At 41.6% G+C, this 21,180-nt stretch overlaps 1 protein-coding gene across 2 annotated transcripts in view; it reads left to right on the top strand.

Moving 5' to 3' along the window:
- Positions 1–20,350, top strand: part of LOC139577563 (cytosolic phospholipase A2-like) — a 52,831-nt gene extending 32,481 nt beyond the window's left edge. For both annotated transcript variants that reach the window (XM_071404655.1, XM_071404654.1), the window contains exons 15-18: positions 6,654–6,838; positions 12,240–12,429; positions 13,777–13,934; positions 14,599–20,350. In XM_071404655.1, the coding sequence (XP_071260756.1) occupies positions 6,654–6,838; positions 12,240–12,429; positions 13,777–13,934; positions 14,599–14,736 (671 nt within the window). In that variant the 3' untranslated portion in view covers positions 14,737–20,350. The remainder of the gene's footprint in view (positions 1–6,653; positions 6,839–12,239; positions 12,430–13,776; positions 13,935–14,598) is intronic.
- The last annotated feature ends 830 nt before the right edge of the window (positions 20,351–21,180 follow it).

Below are 21,180 nucleotides of genomic sequence, written 5' to 3' on the forward strand. Positions count from 1 at the left end.
TAGTTGCCCTGGCTGTGTGTTTCGGGTCGTTGTCATGCTGGAAGACCCAGCCATGACCCATCTTCAATGCTCTTACTTAGGGAAGGAGGTTGTTGGCCAAGATCTCGCGATACATGGCCCCATCCATCCTCCCCTCAATACGGTGCAGTCGTCCTGTCCCCTTTGCAGAAAAGCATCCCCAAAGAATGATGTTTCCACCTCCATGCTTCACGGTTGGGATGGTGTTCTTGGGGTTGTACTCATCCTTCTTCTTCCTCCAAACACGGCGAGTGGAGTTTAGACCAAAAAACTATATTTTTGTCTCATCAGACCACATGACCTTCTCCCATTCCTCCTCTGGATAATCCAGATGGTCATTGGCAAACTTCAGACGGTCCTGGACATGCGCTGGCTTGAGCAGAGGGACCTTGCGTGCACTGCAGGATTTTAATCCATGACGGCGTAGTGTGTTACTATTGGTTTTCTTTGAGACTGTGGTCCCAGCTCTCTTCAGGTCATTGACCAGGTCCTGCCGTGTAGTTCTGGGCTGATCCCTCACCTTCCTCATGATCATTGATGCCCCACGAGGTGAGATCTTGCATGGAGCCCCAGACCGAGGGTGATTGACCGTCATCTTGAACTTCTTCCATTTTCTAATAATTGCGCCAACAGTTGTTGCCTTCTCACCAAGCTGCTTGCCTATTGTCCTGTAGCCCATCCCAGCCTTGTGCAGGTCTACAATTTGATCCCTGATGTCCTTACACAGCTCTCTGGTCTTGGCCATTGTGGAGAGGTTGGAGTCTGTTTGATTGAGTGTGTGGACAGGTGTCTTTTATACAGGTAACGAGTTCAAACAGGTGCAGTTAATACAGGTAATGAGTGGAGAACAGGAGGGCTTCTTAAAGAAAAACGAACAGGTCTGTGAGAGCCGGAATTCTTACTGGTTGGTAGGTGATCAAATACTTATGTCATGCAATAAAATGCAAATGAATTACTTAAAAATCATACAATGTGATTTTCTGGATTTTTGTTTTAGATTCCGTCTCTCACAGTTGAAGTGTACCTATGATAAAAATTACAGACCTCTACATGCTTTGTAAGTAGGAAAACCTGCAAAATCGGCAGTGTATCAAATACTTGTTCTCCCCACTGTATGACAGGTCTATGACCGTTGTTAGATTCTAGTTAAAGCAAATCAAATCAAAGTTTATTTGTCAGGTGCACAGTACAGTGAAATGCTTACTTGCTAACTCTCCTCAACAATGCATTACATGATCAATATCCATCAAGAATCAAATGCCAAATGCAAAAGTAAAAAAATAGTAGTAATAAAAAGTCAGATCCTCTGTGATATGCACGCCAAGGAACTTGAAGCTTTTGACCCTCTCCACTGCAGCAAAGGTTCTCAAACTTTTTGACTCAGGGCCCCCCTTCCAGTATTGGGGAACATCCCGAGCCCGCGTGCACGCGCCACATCTATTTCTATGGGCACAAGCACTGTTCATAACAAAAACTGTTCACACCCCTCTTGTTGGTGGAGAGAATTTTGCAGGTTTAAAGCTTATTTCCTGCAATTCTGCACATTTTGTCATAGGGTTGTTAGGTTCTAATTCTCAGAGTAAAAAACTCAACGGACACTATGAAAGCTTAACCAAGTTTATTCTTCCCAGAGGATCAGTACAGCTGCATTAGACAAAACATGTTTCCACCATCACAAGTATATATACTCCAATTTAGATGCACTCCTCCTTCTCTCCAACCCTGACATCTGTGATGGTTCGACAGGAAGACGAAGTGATAGGGTAACTTCTTATGGCTGCAGGGGCAGTATTGAGTAGCTTGGATGAAAGGTGCACAGAGTAAACGGCCTGCTCCTCAGTCATAGTTGCTAATATATGCATATTATTATTAGTATTGGATAGAAAACACTCTGAAGTTTCTAAAACTTTTTGAATTATGTCTGTGTGCTTTTTACGTAAAGTTTTTTTTAAATCTGACACAGCGGTTGCATTAGGAACAAGTGTATCTTTAATTATATGTAAAACATGTATCTTTCATCAAAGTTTACGATGAGTATTTCTGTTATTTGACGTGGCTCTCTGTAATTACTCTGGATATTTTGGAGGCATTTCTGAACATGGCGCCAATGTAAACCGAGATTTGTGGATATAAATATGCACATTATCGAACAAAACATAAATGTATTGTGTAACATGATGTCATATGAGTGTCATCTGATGAAGATGTTCAAAGGTTAATGATTAATTTTATCTCTATTTCTGGTTTTTGTTACTACTATCTTTTGCTGGGAAAATGGCTATGCTTTTCTGTGGCTATGTACTGAGCTAACATAATTGTTTGGTGTGCTTTCCCCGTAAATCCTTTTTGAAATCAGACATGTTGGCTAGATTCACAACATGTGTAGCTTTAATTTGGTGTCTTTCATGTGTGATTTCATGAAAGATTGATTTTTATAGTAATATATTTGAATTTGGCGCGCTACATTTTTTCTGGATTTTGGCCAAGTGGGACGCTACTGTCCCACCTATCCTAGAGAAGTTAATAACATTATCTCTACGAATAGTGTCAAAGAGCATAGCAACATACTGTTACTGTTAAAACCATTTTCAAATGAGTTCATACTCCCTTATTTTACTGGCAACCTCTTGGAAGAGTTACCAGATCAGGAAGTTAGCACCCTAACCCATCGGGGAATCCAACACTCCATAAATCGAAACAAAGACAAAAAGGAAATCAGCAATACACATATCACAATCCATTTGGAGTAACTGTCATCCCTATTTAACCGGAACCCCTCGCTAACAGCCAGTGAAATTGTTGGGTGCCAAATTCAATCAACAGAAATCTCATAAATCAAATTTCTCAAACATACAAGTATTAGGCACCATTTTAAAGATACAATTCTAGTTAATTCAGCCACAGTGTCTGATTTCAAAAAGGCTTTACAGCGAAAGCTCCACAAACGATTATGTTAGGTCACCACCAAGTCACAGAAAAACACAGCAATTTTTCCAGCCAAAGAGAGTTGTCACAAAAAGCAGAAATATAGATCAAATGAATCACTAACCTTTGATGATCTTCATCAGATGACACTCATAGGACTTCATGTTACACAATACATGTATGTTTTGTTCGATAAAGTGAATATTTATATCCAAAAATCTCATTTTACATTGGCGTGTTATGTTCAGTAGTTCCAAAACATGCGGTGATTTTGCAGAGCCACATCAATTCACAGAAATACTCATAATATACATTGATAATAGATACAACTATAAAACATGGAACTTTAGAAAAACTTCTCCTTAATGTGCAACCGCTGTGTCAGATTTCGAAAAAGCATAATCTGAGTACGGCGCTCAGAGCCCAAAACAGCCAAAGAAATATCCGCCATATTGTGCAGTCAACATTAGACAGAAATAGCATTATAAATATTCACTTACCTTTGATGATCTTCATCAGAATGCACTCCCAGGAATCCCAGTTCCACAATAAATGTTTGATTTGTTCGATAAAGTCCATCATTTTTGTCCAAACACCTCCTTTTGTTTGCGCGTACACAATCCGCGCTGGCAGGTCCAGCCGAAAGTTCAGACGAAAAGTAATATTACAGTCCGTAGAAACATGTCAAACTAAGTATAGAATCAGTCTTTAGGATGTTTTTATCGTAAATCTTCAATAATGTTCCAACCGGAGAATTCCTTTGTCTTCAGAAATGCGATGGAACGCAAACTACCTCTCATGTGAATGCGCATGACCAGCTCGTGACTCTCTGGCAGACCTCTGACTCAATCCCCTCTCATTCCCCCCTCCTTTATAGTAGAAGCATCAAATAAGGTTCTATAGACTGTTGACATCTAGTGGAAGCCTTAGGAAGTGCAACATGACCCCATTTCCACTATCTTGGATAGGCAAAGAGTTGAAACACTACAAACCTCAGATTTCCCACCTCCTGGTTGGATTTTTTTCTCAGGTTTTTGCCTGCCATATGAGTTCTGTTAAACTCACAGACATCATTCAAACAGTTTTAGAAACTTCAGAATGTTTTCTATCCAAATCTACTAATTATATGCATATTCTAGCTTTTAGGACAGAGAAGCAGGCAGTTTACTCTGGGCACCTTTTTATCCAAGCTACTCAATACTGCCCCCCGGTCCCAAAGAAGTTAAGCATAGCTGATGAAGGAGAGAGAGGTTGAGGTGCTGCTCTAGCAGGCGGAGGGGCCATACTGTGAGCGAGGGAAACGGGCAGGCAGGAGGGAGGGAGACATGAGAGACAGCAACCAACCAAGCCGACTTGCGCTATAGTAGTCTAATAGCTGCCATAGCTAGGTTAACTTTCATCAAATATGATTACGTTGTACCGGTCTTGACTGCATAGAACTGAGAGACACTAGTCAAGTAAGCTAACATTAGCTAGCTATGCTAATTGAGGCTGCAGTGCATGCACTTTCTCATCCTACACTTACGAATAACAACAACTCCATTCAGAATATTAAGTAGCAGCCTACCTGTTGGCTCTTGGTAGTTGTAGCCTATATTTCTCCTTTTAATTCCATCTTCCATTTGCCACACACTGAGGCTCTATGACCGTAACCTATTGCCGCAATGATGACTTATGATTGGCCAACAACAACAACAAGCTACACACGCCACGTCCACTCTAGTGAAAAGTAAGAGCAGCGGCAAAAAGTATAGAATTTCTCTCTCTACTGCAACAGTCGCGTTCAGATCTACAGTGGGGAGAACAAGTATTTGATACACTGCCGATTTTGCAGGTTTTCCTACTTACAAAGCATGTAGAGGTCTGTAATTTTTATCATAGGTACACTTCAACTGTGAGAGACGGAATCTAAAACAAAAATCCAGAAAATCACATTGTATGATTTTTAAGTAATTCCTTTGCATTTTATTGCATGACATAAGTATTTGATACATCAGAAAAGCAGAACTTAATATTTGGTACAGAAACCTTTGTTTGCAATTACAGAGATCATACATTTCCTGTAGTTCTTGACCAGGTTTGCACACACTGCAGCAGAGATTTTGGCCCACTCCTCCATACAGACCTTCTCCAGATCCTTCAGGTTTCGGGGCTGTCGCTGGGCAATACGGAATTTCAGCTCCCTCCAAAGATTTTCTATTGGGTTCAGGTCTGGAGACTGGCTAGACCACTCCAGGACCTTGAGATGCTTCTTACGGAGCCACTCCTTAGTTGCCCTGGCTGTGTGTTTCGGGTCGTTGTCATGCTGGAAGACCCAGCCACGACCCATCTTCAATGCTCTTACTGAGGGAAGGAGGTTGTTGGCCAAGATCTCGCGATACATGGCCCCATCCATCCTCCCCTCAATACGGTGCAGTCGTCCTGTCCCCTTTGCAGAAAAGCAGCCCCAAAGAATGATGTTTCCACCTCCATGCTTCACGGTTGGGATGGGTTCTTGGGGTTGTACTCATCCTTCTTCTTCCTCCAAACACAGCGAGTGGAGTTTAGACCAAAAAGTTATATTTTTCTCTCATCAGACCACATGACCTTCTCCCATTCCTCCTCTGGATCATCCAGATGGTCATTGGCAAACTTCAGACGGGCCTGGACATGCGCTGGCTTGAGCAGGGGGACCTTGCGTGCGCTGCAGGATTTTAATCCATGACGGCGTAGTGTGTTACTAATGGTTTTCTTTGAGACTGTGGTCCCAGCTCTCTTCAGGTCATTGACCAGGTCCTGCCGTGTAGTTCTGGGCTGATCCCTCACCTTCCTCATGATCATTGATGCCCCACGAGGTGATATCTTGCATGGAGCCCCAGTCCGAGGGTGATTGACCGTCATCTTCAACTTCTTCCATTTTCTAATAATTGCGCCAACAGTTGTTGCCTTCTCACCAAGCTGCTTGCCTATTGTCCTGTAGCTCATCCCAGCCTTGTGCAGGTCTACAATTTTATCCCTGATGTCCTTACACAGCTCTCTGGTCTTGGCCATTGTGGAGAGGTTGGAGTCTGTTTGATTGAGCGTGTGGACAGGTGTCTTTTATACAGGTAACGAGTTCAAACAGGTGCAGTTAATACAGGTAATGAGTGGAGAACAGGAGGGCTTCTTAAAGAAAAACTAACAGGTCTGTGAGAGCCGGAATTCTTACTGGTTGGTAGGTGATCAAATACTTATGTCATGCAATAAAATGCAAATTAATTACTTAAAAATCATACAATGTGATTTTCTGGATTTTTGTTTTAGATTCCGTCTCTCACAGTTGAAGTTTACCTATGATAAAAATTACAGACCTCTACATGCTTTGTAAGTAGGAAAACCTGCAAAATCGGCAGTGTATCAAATACTTGTTCTCCCCACTGTATATGGGCCCTTCCAGACAAGTCGATTAAAATTACACATACCTGAGACCTGTGACAATTATATCATATGACATCCGACCCAGACCCCTGACATTATTTAGAATTCTGGATCCGGACCCACTCGCGTCTAGGATCGGATCTCGGGTATTTGGGTACAGGTGGATCCATGAAGACATCTACTGTGTACATATGGAAACAGTTATAACATGACCATCACACACATACCCAATCAACACACACATCTGTTCCTTTACGCATTTCTACTATAACACGTTCTGTATTTATTCTGCATGTATTCCATAACATTCTCAGACCCAGATGAGTTTGCTGGTATCTACGAGCCACTGGACGTGAAGAGTAAAAAGATCCACGTAGTGGACAGTGGTCTGACCTATAACCTCCCGTACCCCCTCATCCTGCGCCCGCAGCGTGGCGTCGACCTCATCATCTCCTTTGACTTCTCAGCCCGCCCCAGTGACTCCAGCCCACCCTTCAAGGTCAGTAGGTTGACCACATGTCCAGGATTGTGCAGGACAGTCCCGCAATTTGGACCTTTGTCTTGAGTCCCGCAACCAAACAATCATGTCCCACATTTTATCAACAAATTCAAACATCACTAATTTAGAAGGAAAAAAGTTATTTTGTTCCATATTTCAGTCAGACATTCCAACCTGTCTCTTCCAGTCACGTTGTGCTTATGAAAAAACATATATCATAAGGATGTGGTACTGGTGATGTTAAACACTTCTCCAATCTTTGTTGAGATCTGATATTCTGCGCAACTTTTTTTTATGTTTTTTATTTTTATTTCACCTTTATTTAACCAGGTAGGCTAGTTGAGAACAAGTTCTCATTTACAACTGCGACCTGGCCAAGATAAAGCATAGCAGTGTGAACAGACAACACAGGGGGGGAAAAGTACGGGGGGAAAATGAGTCTATATACATTGTGTGCAAAAGGCATGAGGAGGTAGGCAATAAATTGGCCATAGGAGCGAAAAATTACAATTGAGCAGATTAACACTGGAGTGATAAATCATCAGATGAACATGTGCAAGTACAGATACTGGTGTGCAAAAGAGCAGAAAAGTAAATAAATAAAAACAGTAAGGGGATGAGGTAGGTAAATTGGGTGGCTGTTTACAGATGGACTATGTACAGCTGCAGCGATCGGTTAGCTGCTCAGATAGCAGATGTTTAAAGTTGGTGAGGGAAATAAGTCTCCAACTTCAGCGATTTTTGCAATTCGTTCCCGTCACAGGCAGCAGAGAACTGGAAGGAAAGGCGGCCAAATGAGGTGTTGGCTTTTGGGATGATCAGTGAGATATACCTGCTGGAGCGCGTGCTACGGGTGGGTGTTGTTATCGTGACCAGTGAACTGAGATAAGGCGGAGCTTTACCTAGCATGGACTTATAGATGATCTGGAGCCAGTGGGTCTGGCGACGAATATGTAGCGAGGGCCAGCCGACTAGAGCATACAGGTCGCAGTGGTGGGTGGTATAAGGTGTTTTAGTAACAAAACGGATGGCACTATGATAAACTGCATCTAATTTGTGAGTAGAGTATCGGAAGCTATTTTGTAGATGACATCGCCGAAGTCAAGGATCGGTAGGATAGTCAGTTTTACTAGGGTAAGTTTGGCGGCGTGAGTGAAGGAGGCTTTGTTGCGAAATAGAAAGCCAATTCTTGATTTGATTTTGGATTGGAGATGTTTAATATGAGTCTGGAAGGAGAGTTTACAGTCTAGCCAGACACCTAGGTACTTATAGATGTCCACATATTCTAGGTCGGAACCGTCCAGGGTGGTGATGGCGGGTGGGTACAGGCAGCGAACGGTTGAAAAGCATGCATATGGTTTTACTAGCGTTTAAGAGCAGTTGGAGGCCACGGAAGGAGTGTTGTATGGCATTGAAGCTCGTTTGGAGGTTAGATAGCACAGTGTCCAAGGAAGGGCCAGAAGTATACAGAATGGTGTTGTCTGTGTAGAGGTGGATCAGGGAATCACCCTCAGCAAGAGCAACATCATTGATATATACAGAGAAAAGAGTCGGCCCGAGAATTGAACCCTGTGGTACCCCCATAGAGACTGCCAGAGGACCGGATAACATGCCCTCCGATTTGACACACTGTCTGCAAAGTAGTTGGTGAACCAGGCAAGGCAGTCATCAGAAAAACCGAGGCTACTGAGTCTGTCGATAAGAATATGGTGATTGACAGAGTCGAAAGCCTTGGCCAGATCGATGAAGACGGCTGCACAGTACTGTCTTTTATCGATGGCGGTTATGATATCGTTTAGTACCTTGAGCGTGGCTGAGGTGCACCCGTGACCGGCTCGGAAACCGGATTGCACAGCGGAGAAGGTACGGTGGGATTCGAGATGGTCAGTGATCTGTTTATTAACTTGGCTTTCGAAGACCTTAGATAGGCAGGGCAGGATGGATATAGGTCTGTAACAGTTTGGGTCCAGGGTGTTTCCCCCTTTGAAGAGGGGGATGACCGTGGCAGCTTTCCAATCCTTGGGGATCTCAGACGATATGAAAGAGAGGTTGAACAGGCTGGTAATAGGGGTTGCGACAATGGCGGCGGATAGTTTCAGAAATAGAGGGTCTAGATTGTCAAGCACAGCTTATTTGTATGGGTCCAGATTTTGCAGCTCTTTCAGAACAGGCAAGATGAGACGTAGTCCAATGTCATATGCCTATTGTCAATCAATCATATTTCTCAAATCTTTTTGGGTTAAATTCCAGCTAAAATTGGAGAGGACAGTTAGGCAGTCCCTCCAGGATTCCGCGATTCTGCGATCGCATAATTCAATGCAAAATCAACCAATCAGCGCATATTATGCGAGAGCTCGCAATTTTGAACAATTCCCGCACTTTTAGCGCATCAAATGCGGGTTCGTAATTTTGACTAATTACTGCACTGTTACCATGGAAAATGGCCCAATCCAACCACATGTCAACAAAGTTTTTTCCCCCTGGGCTGTCAGCGTATTCACATGTGAAGATGATGGCTGGTGCATTGAACAGAAATCAATCTCATTTGCCAACAAAGATATCAGCTAACGACCGTGCGAAACAATTTCAAAATTAACGTGAAAAAAACCATCGCAAAATGTATCGCAGAATTTCAGAACAGCTGCCGCAAAATCAAGCATTTTTGGCCGCAGAAATCACACAAAAAAATTGCAAAATCCTGGAGGGACTGGCTAGGCCTAATAACTTATAAAAAGCGTACGTCTGGTGAAGAGCTACAAATTTAAGTAAATAGACGTATTAAACTGAAAGATAAGGTAATTTCATCAAACTTGTGAGGCTCTCCATGCTCATTAATTTCTCATTCAACATATTTGCTGCTACTTCACTCAATCCTGTTTTAAAAGTCTCTCTTCCTAACTGTTTTACATTCCCTTTGCTCGCTCAGTGCAGCGGGAGCAGGTGTGGCCGGAGCATTGTGCCGCAACTTCTCACAACGTTTAGTGAAGTTAGATCAAAGCTGAATCAATGTCTATGAAGATCACATAATGAATAATTAGTACTCTACATAACAGAACCAAATATAATCACATGATATAATGTTACTGTTACACCAGAAACACCACCTAAATTTTAGCATGATCAGCTGAATAGTAAAAAAAATTATATTAATGCGGCCAAAAACTCAAAAGCATGCAGAATGATACAGGAAGGCTATGTGCCTTGCAAAAGTATTCATCTCCCGTGGCGTTTTTCCTATTTTGTTGCATTACAACCTGTAATTTAAATGGATATTTATTTGGATTTCATGTAATGAAATAGTCCAAATTGGTGAAGTGAAATTAAAAATATAACATGTTTCCAAAAATTCAAAAAAACGGAAAAGTGGTACGTGCATATGTATTCATCCCCTTTGCTATGAAGCCCCTAAATAAGATCTGGTGCAACCAATTACCTTCAAAAGTCTCATAATTAGTTAGATTGCACACAGGTGGACTTTATTTAAGTGTCACATGATCTCGGTATATATACACCTGTTCTGAAAGGCCCCAGAGTCTGCAACACCACTAAGCAAGGGGCACCATGAAGACCAAAGAGCTCGCTTAACAGGTCAGGGACAAAGTTGTGAAGTACAAATCAGGGTTGGGTTAAAAAAATATATATCAAAAACTTTGAACATCCCACAGAGCACCATTAAATCCATTATTAAAAAAATGAAAGAATATGGCACCACAACAAACCTGCCAAGAGAGGGCCGCCCACCAAAACTCACAGACCAGGCAAGGAGGTCATTAATCAGAGAGGCAACAAAGAGATTAAAGATAACCCTGAAGGAGCTGCAGAGCTCCACAGCAGAGATTGGAACATCTGTCCATAGGACCACTTTAAGCCGTATACTCCACAGAGCTGGGCTTTACAGAAGAGTGGCCAGAAAAAAGCCATTGCTTCAAGAAAAAAATAAGCAAACACGTTTGGTGTTCGCCAAAAGGGATGTGGAAGAAGGTGCTCTGGTCAGATTTAGCTTTTTGGCCATCAAGGAAAACGCTATATCTGGCACAAACCCAACACCTCTCATCACCCCGAGAACACTATCCCCACAGTGAAGCATGGTGGTGGCAGCATCATGCTGTGGGGATGTTTTTCATCGGCAGGGACTGGGAAACTGGTCAGAATTGAAGGAATGATGGATGGTGCTAAATATAGAGAAATTCTTGAGGGAAACCTGTTTGTCTTCCAGAGATTTGAGACTGGGATGGAGGCTCACCTTCCAGCAGGACAATGACCCTAAGCATACTGCTAAAGTGACACTCGAGTGGTTTAAGGGGAAACATTTAAATGTCTTGGAATGGCCTAGTCAAAGCCCCGACCTCAATCCAATTCAGAATCGGTGGTATGACTTAAAGATTGCTGTACACCAGCGGAACCCATCCAACTTGAAGGTCCAGTTTTGCCTTGAAGAATGGGCAAAATCCCAGTAGCTACATGTGCCAAGCTTATAGAGACATACCCCAAGAGACTTGCAGCTGGAATTGCTGCAAAAGGTGGCTCTACAAAGTATTAACTTTGGGGGTGTGAATAGTTATGCACGCTCAAGTTTTCATTTTTTGTCTTGTTACTTGTTTGTTTCACAATAAAAAATATTTTGCATCTTCAAAGTGGTAGGCATGTTGTGTAAATCAAATGATACAAACCCCTCAAAAATCCATTTGAATTCCAGGTTGTAAGGCAACAAAATAGGAAAAATGCCAAGGGGTTGAATACTCTCACAAGCCACTGTAGTTTGTTAACACCATCTGTTCTAATTTGCACACGGACAGTAGTTCAAGAAGATTTAAATGCATATTCCCATGAAACTGATTGAGATCAAATGGTTGGCATGCGGATTCAGTTTAAGGAATATTATTCACGATTGGCAGTGATGGCCTATTTTGAAATTAGGTATGCCTAACTTGGTGTTTGAAAACATTTCTTGAGACGATATGTGAGGTCATAGGCAGCACATTGCAAATGGAGAATGAATTTTAATACATTAGGTATTTTAAATGTGGTCACCCTTCAGGTCAGATCATTGTAGTCCCGTGTGGCTCAGTTGGTAGAGCATGGCGCTTGCAACGCCAGGGTTGTGGGTTCATTCCCCACGGGGGGACCAGGATGAATATGTATGAACTTTCCAATTTGTAAGTCGCTCTGGATAAGAGCGTCAGCTAAATGACTTAAATGTAAATGTAAAATTGTACTACCAAGCTCCGCCTGCCAGTACTTTGCTTTAAAATGTTTGTTTATATCATTTTATCATTGACAATTATTTTGTGAATTTTTTTTGTGTGATGATTAAGTAGTTATGAGGTAGGATAAAAGTTCATCATTTTACTATGCCGTAGTAATCAAGATGTGAACTTTTTGACTTGTGTTTGGTATATAGGAGCTGCTGCTGGCTGAGAAGTGGGCCCGGATGAACAAGCTGCCATTCCCTAAGATTGACCCCAAAGTGTTTGACCGCGAGGGCCTGAAAGAGTGCTACATCTTCAAGCCAATAAAGGGGGAACGGAACTGCCCCACTGTCATCCATTTTGTCTTGGTCAACATCAACTTCAGGAAGTTCAAAGCCCCTGGTAAGTACTGTATATGTACAGTGTATGCCAAATGTATGTCTGTACAGGTTGTTTGTGTATATGTGAAATATGTGAGCCCTGTTTGAAAGTGATTTCCTCTTCAATTAAGCTATGGGGCGTTTAGCTATAAGCAATGTTATTTTAGTGACTGGTCTCCCCTAACTTGGTTTTGGTTCCTAGATCAATTCCAGTGTATTCCGATCAAGTCTGGTCTGTTCCGATGTATTCCATACATAATAGTAGGCCCCTTACTGACTGTTTATCCATAGGGAATATGCCCCTAAGGAAGTTGAGGGTTTATGGTGGAGAACTGGGCCATGTGTGGGATTGGTATTTTACGAGTTGCCTAGTGGGGTGACTTATGAACCCATAAGGAGCAGATCTGTGACCAAGTGCTATGGGGGGAATCTCTCACTATGCTGGGAGAGCAGTGTGTGTAAACAGGGTATACATCATCAGCCACAGGAACACATATATACACACTGGCCTGGCCTCTGCTCTGCCTCACGACGAGGGCCACTCACATGTTGTCATACACTGATATATTTATGTCTGTGTAGGAGAGAGAGTAGGTTATATCACTGGTCTCTTAATCCCCTGTAGAGTCAAAGACAAGTGTACCCTCATTTTGGATGCCTTAAGCTAAAGTGTGCCCTAACCTACATTCCTAGGGTGCCTTGAGCTACATGCCTTAAGCTAAAGTGTACAACCCCCGTTGAATATGGCCGGTGTCAGTAAACGTCAGCAAAAAAAGCATAATGAAATTGTTTCCTGCAGAGCTGGTAAGGATGTTTTCATGTTATCCAGAGGTAAACAAATCATTGCCCAGAGAATCAAGTGTGCGCTCTGAACGCTCCGAGAGTGAAACGAGATGGGTAGGGCTAAAGCTTAAGAGGGTGTGAACGGTGCTGAATGGGTGTAAACAAAGAAGAGCTCTACACTAGATACCAAAACATTCGAAGGCCATTTTCGCAAAAGTGAGTTGACAAGTTTAACAACTTTCAAAGCAGAATTACTTTTCCATTGTTCCTCAAAGATGCAGTGTCTGATATACCATTTTGTAGCTCTGAGTCTCTACTTGTATTCCATGTCAAAAACATGATTTCAAATTTTGCTACATAAGACCGAATTCAGGTGGTGAGTCGCAAATGACTAGCCATCACGTAACTTCGCCATTGTTAAAATGGACTGACAGTGCGTAATCTACTGGAGTTGGGGCTGAAACAACCGTAGTTCTGAATTAGTCATATGATATAGGCTATTATTAGCTGTATATGACCAATTATTAGTTAGTCATAGTCACTATCATCCTGAAATACATATCATCCCTTTGCTGTGTGTTTGAAGGAGTGCCTCGTGAGACAGAACAGGAGAAGAAGATGGCTGACTTTGACATCTTTGATGACCCCGAGACGCCGTACTCCACGTTTAACTTCCAGTACTCGAACCAGGCCTTCACACAACTCCACGACCTCATGGAGTTCAATACGCTCAACAACATCGAGGTATGTTCAGCCTTCAACAACATCACCACTGGCTACTGTACATCCGTCTCTAATATGTTAGGTCAGACAGTTTTTGGAACAATTAAGTGCTCTTCAAAGAGCCAGGAAATATGTTGATGTGGAGCCATACTAGTTTTGTCTGTGGTTGGTGCGTTATCGTGAAGTGCTTTACAACATCAAGGTCAAATTGATTCTTGAGCACTGTGTGTGGGTGTGTAAAAAGATCCCACGAATCAAAAAGTCAGTTCAGTCGGTCAGAACTAAAATGCCAGTGACTGAAGGGGTTTCCCAATTTGACATTAGTACTGTATGTGGTAGATGGTAATGTGCATCCTGACTCCTGTTCAAACCACCCTCAACAAAGTGGTGTGAGTTCGGTTAGCCAGAACTAATGTATGTAAAACAATATTTCAACAACGTAAATGTCAGTTCAGCCAGCCAGATGTAATGTATGTTAAACATGTATGTTAAACATAAAGTTTGCTCAATTATCCATCACTAATTATGGGTCCCCCGGACATCAAACACCTGTGTGTAGGCCTATGCTGATTGTTTTTTTATCTAACCTATAACCGCATTTGAATTCATTATGATTGCTTGTTAACCACATGTTTAGGTTAATACAGTGTTTAATCCATTCCACCTCCTCCATCCACCTCTTTAGGTGATAAAAGAGGCAATTAAGGAGAGCATTATGTACAGGAAGGAGAATCCCTCACGCTGCTCTGTGTCCCTCTCACTCAACGAGATCCAGAACAAAATGTTCCTGAAGCGGGAGATGCGGGAGAAAGCCCGGAAGTGAGAGCCAGAATGCTGGCAGAAGCAACGTCAAGCTATCAGACAAGACTTTGCGAATTGACATACAGTACCAGTCAAAAGTTATTTCAATTTTTTTTTTTACTAAATAACACATACGGAATCATGTAGCAACCAAAAAAGTGTTAAACAAATCAAGATATATTTGAGATTCTTCAAAGTAGCCACCCTTTGCCTTGATGACAGCTTTGCACACTCTTGACATTCTCTTGACGTAAAGTATTTATTTCAAGTTAAAGTGTACTGTTAGCTGGCTGGCCGGCTAACTAACGTTACGTCATGCGTTGGGATTCATAGTTTACCTAGCTAGCTACATTTCTTAACTAAAGACTCTCGTCTTAGTGTGCCAGAGTGCAGAATAACTGATTCATTTTTATCCTCAACACCCATTGAATATGTCCAGTTAACGTCGGCAACAAAGCGTAATTAAATTGTTGCCAGCAGCACAGTTACAGTCACCAACGCTCTGGATAACATGAAAACAGCCTAACCAGCTCTGCTAGGGTGAGTAAAATGGTCAGATTGGGGTGTTATCTCATTATTTGCCTGGAAGTAGCTAGCCAATGTTAGCCAGTTAGCTTGGGTGCTTGACTGTTGTTGTGAGGTCAGAGCTTTCAGATCAACCCTACTTATTGGCCAGAGCATCCAGTGTGCGCTCTGAAATTACCAACGGACAATCTGACAGCACAGTTGCAGTCATCAGCGCTCTGGATAACATAACACCCTAACCAGCTCTGCTAGGGCGAGTAATGTTCAGTGACCTGTTCTCTCTCTCTCAATGTCTGGATGTAGCTGGAAAGTTAGTACAGAATGCTCGGATCAACCCTTAAAGAGATGGGTGGGGCTAAGGCTTAAGAGGGTGTGAGCAATGCTGAATGGGTGTAGACAAATAGTAGTACCAAAACAGGCGGTTTTCTCAAAAGTGAGTTTACTAGTTTCAAAGCCGAATTACTTTCCCATTGTTTCCTCAAATGCAGTGTATGATATACCATTTTTTGTAGCTCTGAGTCTCTACTTTGATCCAATGTAAAAAAACAGAAATTCCAAATTTTGCTACATAAGACCGAATCCAGGTGGTGAGTCACATACAGTTGAAGTCGGAAGTTTACATACACCTTAGCCAAATACATTTAAACTCAGTTTTTCACAATTCCTGACATTTAATCCTAGTAAAAAATGCCCTGTCTTAGGTCAGTTAGGAACACCACTTTATTTTAAGAAAGCGAAATGTCGCTTGAGAGAATTATTTATTTCAGCTTTTATTTCTTTCATCACATTCCCAGTGGGTCAGAAGTTTACATACACTCAATTAGTATTTGGTAGCGTTGCCTTTAAATTGTATAACTTGGGTCAAACATTTTGGGTAGCCTTCCACAAACTTCCCACAATAAGTTGGGTGAATTTTGGCCCATTCCTCCTGACAGAGCTGGTGTAACTGAGTCGGGTTTGTAGGCCTCCTTACTCGCACACGCTTTTTCATTTCTACCCACAAATTTTCTATAGGATTGAGACTTTGTGATGGCCACTCCAATACCTTGACTTTGTTGTCCTTAAGCCATTTTGCCACATCTTTGGAAGTATGCTTGGGGTCATTGTCCATTTGGAAGACCCATTTGCGACCAAGCTTTAACTTCCTGACTGATGTCTTGAGATGTTGCTTCAATATATTCACATAATTTTCTGTCCTCATGATGCCATCTATTTTGTGAAGTGCACCAGTCCCTCCTGCAGCAAAGCACCCCCACAACATAATGCTGCCACCCCCGTGGTTCACGGTTGGGATGGTGTTCTTCGGCTTGCAAGCATCCCCCCTTTTCCTCCAAACATAACGATGGTCATTATGGCCAAACAGTTCTATTTTTGTTTCATCAGACCAGAGGACATTTCTCCCAAAAGTACAATATTTGTCCCATTGGTCCTTTGCTGTTGTTCTGGGATTGATTTGCACTTTTTGCACAAAAGTATGTTCATCTCTAGGAGACAGAACGCGTTTCCTTCCTGAGCGGTATGACGGCTGCGTAGTCCCATGGTGTTCATACTTGCGTACTATTGTTTGTACAGATGAACGTGGAACCTTCAGGCGTTTGGACATTGCTCCCAAGGATTAACCAGACTTGTGGAGGTCTACAATTTTTTTTCTGAGGTCTTGGCTGATTTCTTTTCATTTTCCCATGATGTCAAACAGAGGCACTGAGTTTGAAGGTAGGCCTTGAAATACATCCACAGGTACACCTCCAATTGACTCAAATTATGTCAATTAGCCTATCAGAAGCTTTTAAAGCCATGACATCATTTTCTGGAATTTTCCAAGCTGTTTAAAGGCACAGTCAACTTAGTGTATGTAAACGTCTGACCCACTGGAATTGTGATACAGTGAATTATAAGTGAAATAATCTGTCTGTAAACAATTGTTGGAAAAAATACTTGTGTCATGCACAAAAGTATATGTCCTAACCGACTTGCCAAAACTATAGTTTGTTAACAAGAAATTTGTGGAGGGGATGAAAAATGAGTTTTAATGACTCCAACTTAAGTGTATGTAAACTTCTGACTTCAGTTCTATATTTATATTTGTTTAACACTTTTTTGGTTACTACATGATTCCGTATGTGTTATTTCATCGTTTTATTCTACAATGTAGAAAATAGTAAAAATAAAGAAAAACCCTGGAATGAGTACGTGTATACAAACTTTTGACTGGTACTTGCTTAATTAATTTGATTACATTTATGGTGTTTCTACTCCAAGTAAAATTAAAAACCCTCTGGGTTTCCGTTAGGATGGAACGGAAAATATAGCACTGTACAACGTGACGGTCTTGAGTAGTCTACAGTGCTGAGCTATTTAGCTGAAGAATCTCCGTGTTGTGCGCAGCACGCATTCCATATGTGTTATTTCATAGTTGTGATGTCTTCACTATCATTCTACAATGTAGAAAATAGTACAAAATAAAGAAAACCCTGGAATGAGTAGGTGTGTCTAAACTTTTGAGGTCATCAAGACGTTTTGGTTAGAGAAATTGAGATGCTACAATGCAACAAATACATTGATCAGCTCAGCAAGGTTTTACCTGTGGTTATGGAGCTGGGTGTAGTTTAAATAACCATCTGCATTTTAAATGTCTTTTTTTCTACTTATTTTATTAACGAAAGCATAAAGATGTTGATGAAGAAATATTGTACCGCTGTTTTGAGTTAGAAATGTAACACTTCAGAGTACTTAATACTTCAGCGTCGAATACATTGTAGGTAGGGGGATGTTCACACCTACAGTAGCCGGGCTATAAAGAGTCTATTGTCCTGCTAATTGGGCTACAAGTGTTTGAAAACCTGTTTTCAAAATGCCACCAGCTGTCCACCACTACTGTAAATAAAAACACAGCATCTGGTTTACATTCTTTATTGTAACCACATCACAAATAATTTGTATCTATCTTTCCAATTATTTTTAGAGTTTGGGATTAATTTGATTAATATTATGGTGTTTATATTCCAAGAAAAAACGAAAAACCCTCTAGGTTTCCATTAGGATGGAATGGAAAATATGGTGCTGTACAAAGTTACAGTTGGGTGTAGGCTATACAGTACTGGGCTATTTAGCTGAAGCATCCCCGTGTTGTGCAGGCACACAGGAGACTGGGGTTCAATTCCCCAACCGGGGAGGAAGGAGTAGGTTGTCCTTGTAAATAAGAATGTATTCTTAACTGACTTGCCTAGTTAAATAAAGGTTACACTAAGAGCATAACATTTATAATTGTAGTCTAACCAATACCAAAACGGAGGTTCAGTGAAAATAAAAATCTCATTGATTTATCAAGACCAGTCCCCATGCTTGTCTCAGAGCAGCGCAAAACGGTGCTAAAATAGTTGTAGGCTATCAAATCCTATTGCTTCTAAATTCAATATGCTCTTTAAATAAATAAGACCTACACCCCTTGTAACAGCACATTACTCAACACTAGTGAGACTCATGTTGCCTACGGTAGACCTACAGTATATCGAAAAATATGACGTGACTCTCCGCCAATAATTACATATAACGTAAACTCACCCCATTCCGTACAAATGTGCGCAACCGCAACATTCATACGAGGCTACAAAGAAAACGAATGGGACTGTAGCGACTATGTTGACTTCAAAATTGGGGGTGTGAACTACGTTTCTATTCAAGCGTTGATCGACATGGTAATGGCTCTATAGTATTGGAGGAAAAAACGGACCCTCCATTACATCGTGACGTGTCATGTCGTAACGTACAGCCCGCATAAAGCAACTATTTCTGTCTTACAATCTCTCCACCAGGTGTAGCACTTCTCTTATCGTTTAAAAAAAAGAAATGGACAGTGACAGGGGTAAGGGAGGATACCTAGTAATTTTTTGCATCATCATTGCATGCGATCATCATTCTCAAAGCCGCTGTTTACTTCTAAGATCACTTTAGCACCGCCCTAAAAACCCGATTCAAATTCGACACAAACCTTCAAATAGGTATGTAATGACACATTATATAAACTCTTTATAGTGTTTTATTTACATTTTAGAGGCGATAAGGTGATAAGTTGGACAGATCGAGTGAAAAAATAAAATTTTCCCACACAACATCTCTCCTTCTCACTATCACACATTAGTTTCGCTTCCCCACCCGCCATTTTTTTTAAGACCCAACGGAGCTCATTGCCTTGTTGAATTATGCAGAAATGGGCAGCGTGGGGTCATGTAATTGATTCTGTTGGAAAGGGGAGAAATTGTGCTTTACAATGGTATTGACATTACAGTTGATCTGGAAGTATTACGTTTTTGGGGCGCTAAAATAAGGTCAATTGTACGGACCAAGGCGATGTACAAAAGTGAGTGAGTTTACATTGGAGGATTCTAAATTAAAACCAAAAGCCGCCTCATGGGTCTCCCGGTGGCGGCCTGCACGGGTATCTGTAGCAACGCATTTTGCTTTGCGATGCGGTGACTTAGACAGCTGCACCACTGGGGAGACCCCATCCACAAAGTATCAAAAATACAGAGAGGTGTTGGTAAAGGTAAATTGTTCTGCTAATAGCCCATAATGGGTTATTATAATACTGTACATGGTGTCCAGGTCAGGATAACCAAAACATTTATTTATTAAAGACTATCAGAAAGAATGTTGGTACTTATTTTGACCCAAAGCCATGAATGAGTGAGTCACTCAGCTTTATTTAGGTGCCGGCTATGTGACTGTGCCATCAACTTCTGTCACGTTCCTGACCTATTTTTATGTTATTTTGATTATGTTTAGTTGGTCAGGGCGTGAGTTGGGGTGGGCATTGTATGTTGTGTGTGTTTGGTTAGTCTATGGGTGTTGTATGTGTATGGGATAGTGTTTGTTAGGTTGTCTAGTTATGTCTATGGCTGCCTAGATTGGGTCTCAATCAGAGACAGCTGTCATTCATTTGTCTCTGATTGGGAGCCATATTTAAGGTAGCCATAGGCAGTAGGCTTTTGTGGGTGTTTGTTTCCTGTGTCAGTGTTTGGACCACACAGGACTGTTTTGAGGTATGTCACGTTTGTTGTTTTGTAGTTTGTAGTGTTTTCTTGTTATTTACATTAAACATGTACAATTACCAATCCGCATCTTGGTCCGATCCATGCTCCTCCTCGTCTGAGGAGGAGAACGACTTTGAAAACCTTTACAACTTCATAATATATAACGATATTTTGGAGGTTATTTCGTTTTCAAAAAAACGAAAGTGAGCGATTTGTAATCTGAATAAAGGCCAAAATAATATTTGTGAAGGCCAAAACATTTATTTCTGTTTTTAGAGGGAGTGAAACGTTGGGCCAATTGTTCGATGCCCTATGGGACTCCCAATCACGGTCGTGATACATAAGTATTATTATTAACTTAGAAATACATTTGACGAAATAATTCTCCCCCTACCCTCCATATAGGCAAGCCTATTGTCCAGTTACCTGCTAGAACGTTTCCCTAGTCAGCACCATTATTAGTGCAATGCCCATTAAAGTGTCGCTCTGTGCTACCCAGTGTGGCGAGGTGGGGGTCCACCCCACCCTCCCTCCTCCAAGACATACAGAACAAGGACAGGTAGAAAGAAAGAAAGAGGGTAGATGTCACTTCCCCCCCCCCCCCCCTTATTCCCCCCTATTCCCCTCCCGACTGCTCGAGTGGCGGGGCCAGCACATGCTGCCCAAAGGTAGATTAATATATTACAATTGAGAGTGCGTTAAGTACAAATTCACAGCGCCGACTGATCCAAGTAAGAGAGGAAAGGCTGCCAGATTTGATCAAATGTTGATAATTTATTGTTCAGAATATATCTAATTCTTTATAAGTGTACAGTTTTTGCCAATTCGCTGAGCCATAATTTGGTAGAGGGCGCTTCCCTCCTTTTCCAAAAAAACAAGATTAGTTTTTTTGCCGAAATGAGACTGTAAGA

Source organism: Salvelinus alpinus, chromosome 6, assembly GCF_045679555.1.
Source record: "Salvelinus alpinus chromosome 6, SLU_Salpinus.1, whole genome shotgun sequence".
In the NCBI taxonomy this organism is placed as follows: Eukaryota; Metazoa; Chordata; class Actinopteri; order Salmoniformes; family Salmonidae; genus Salvelinus; species Salvelinus alpinus.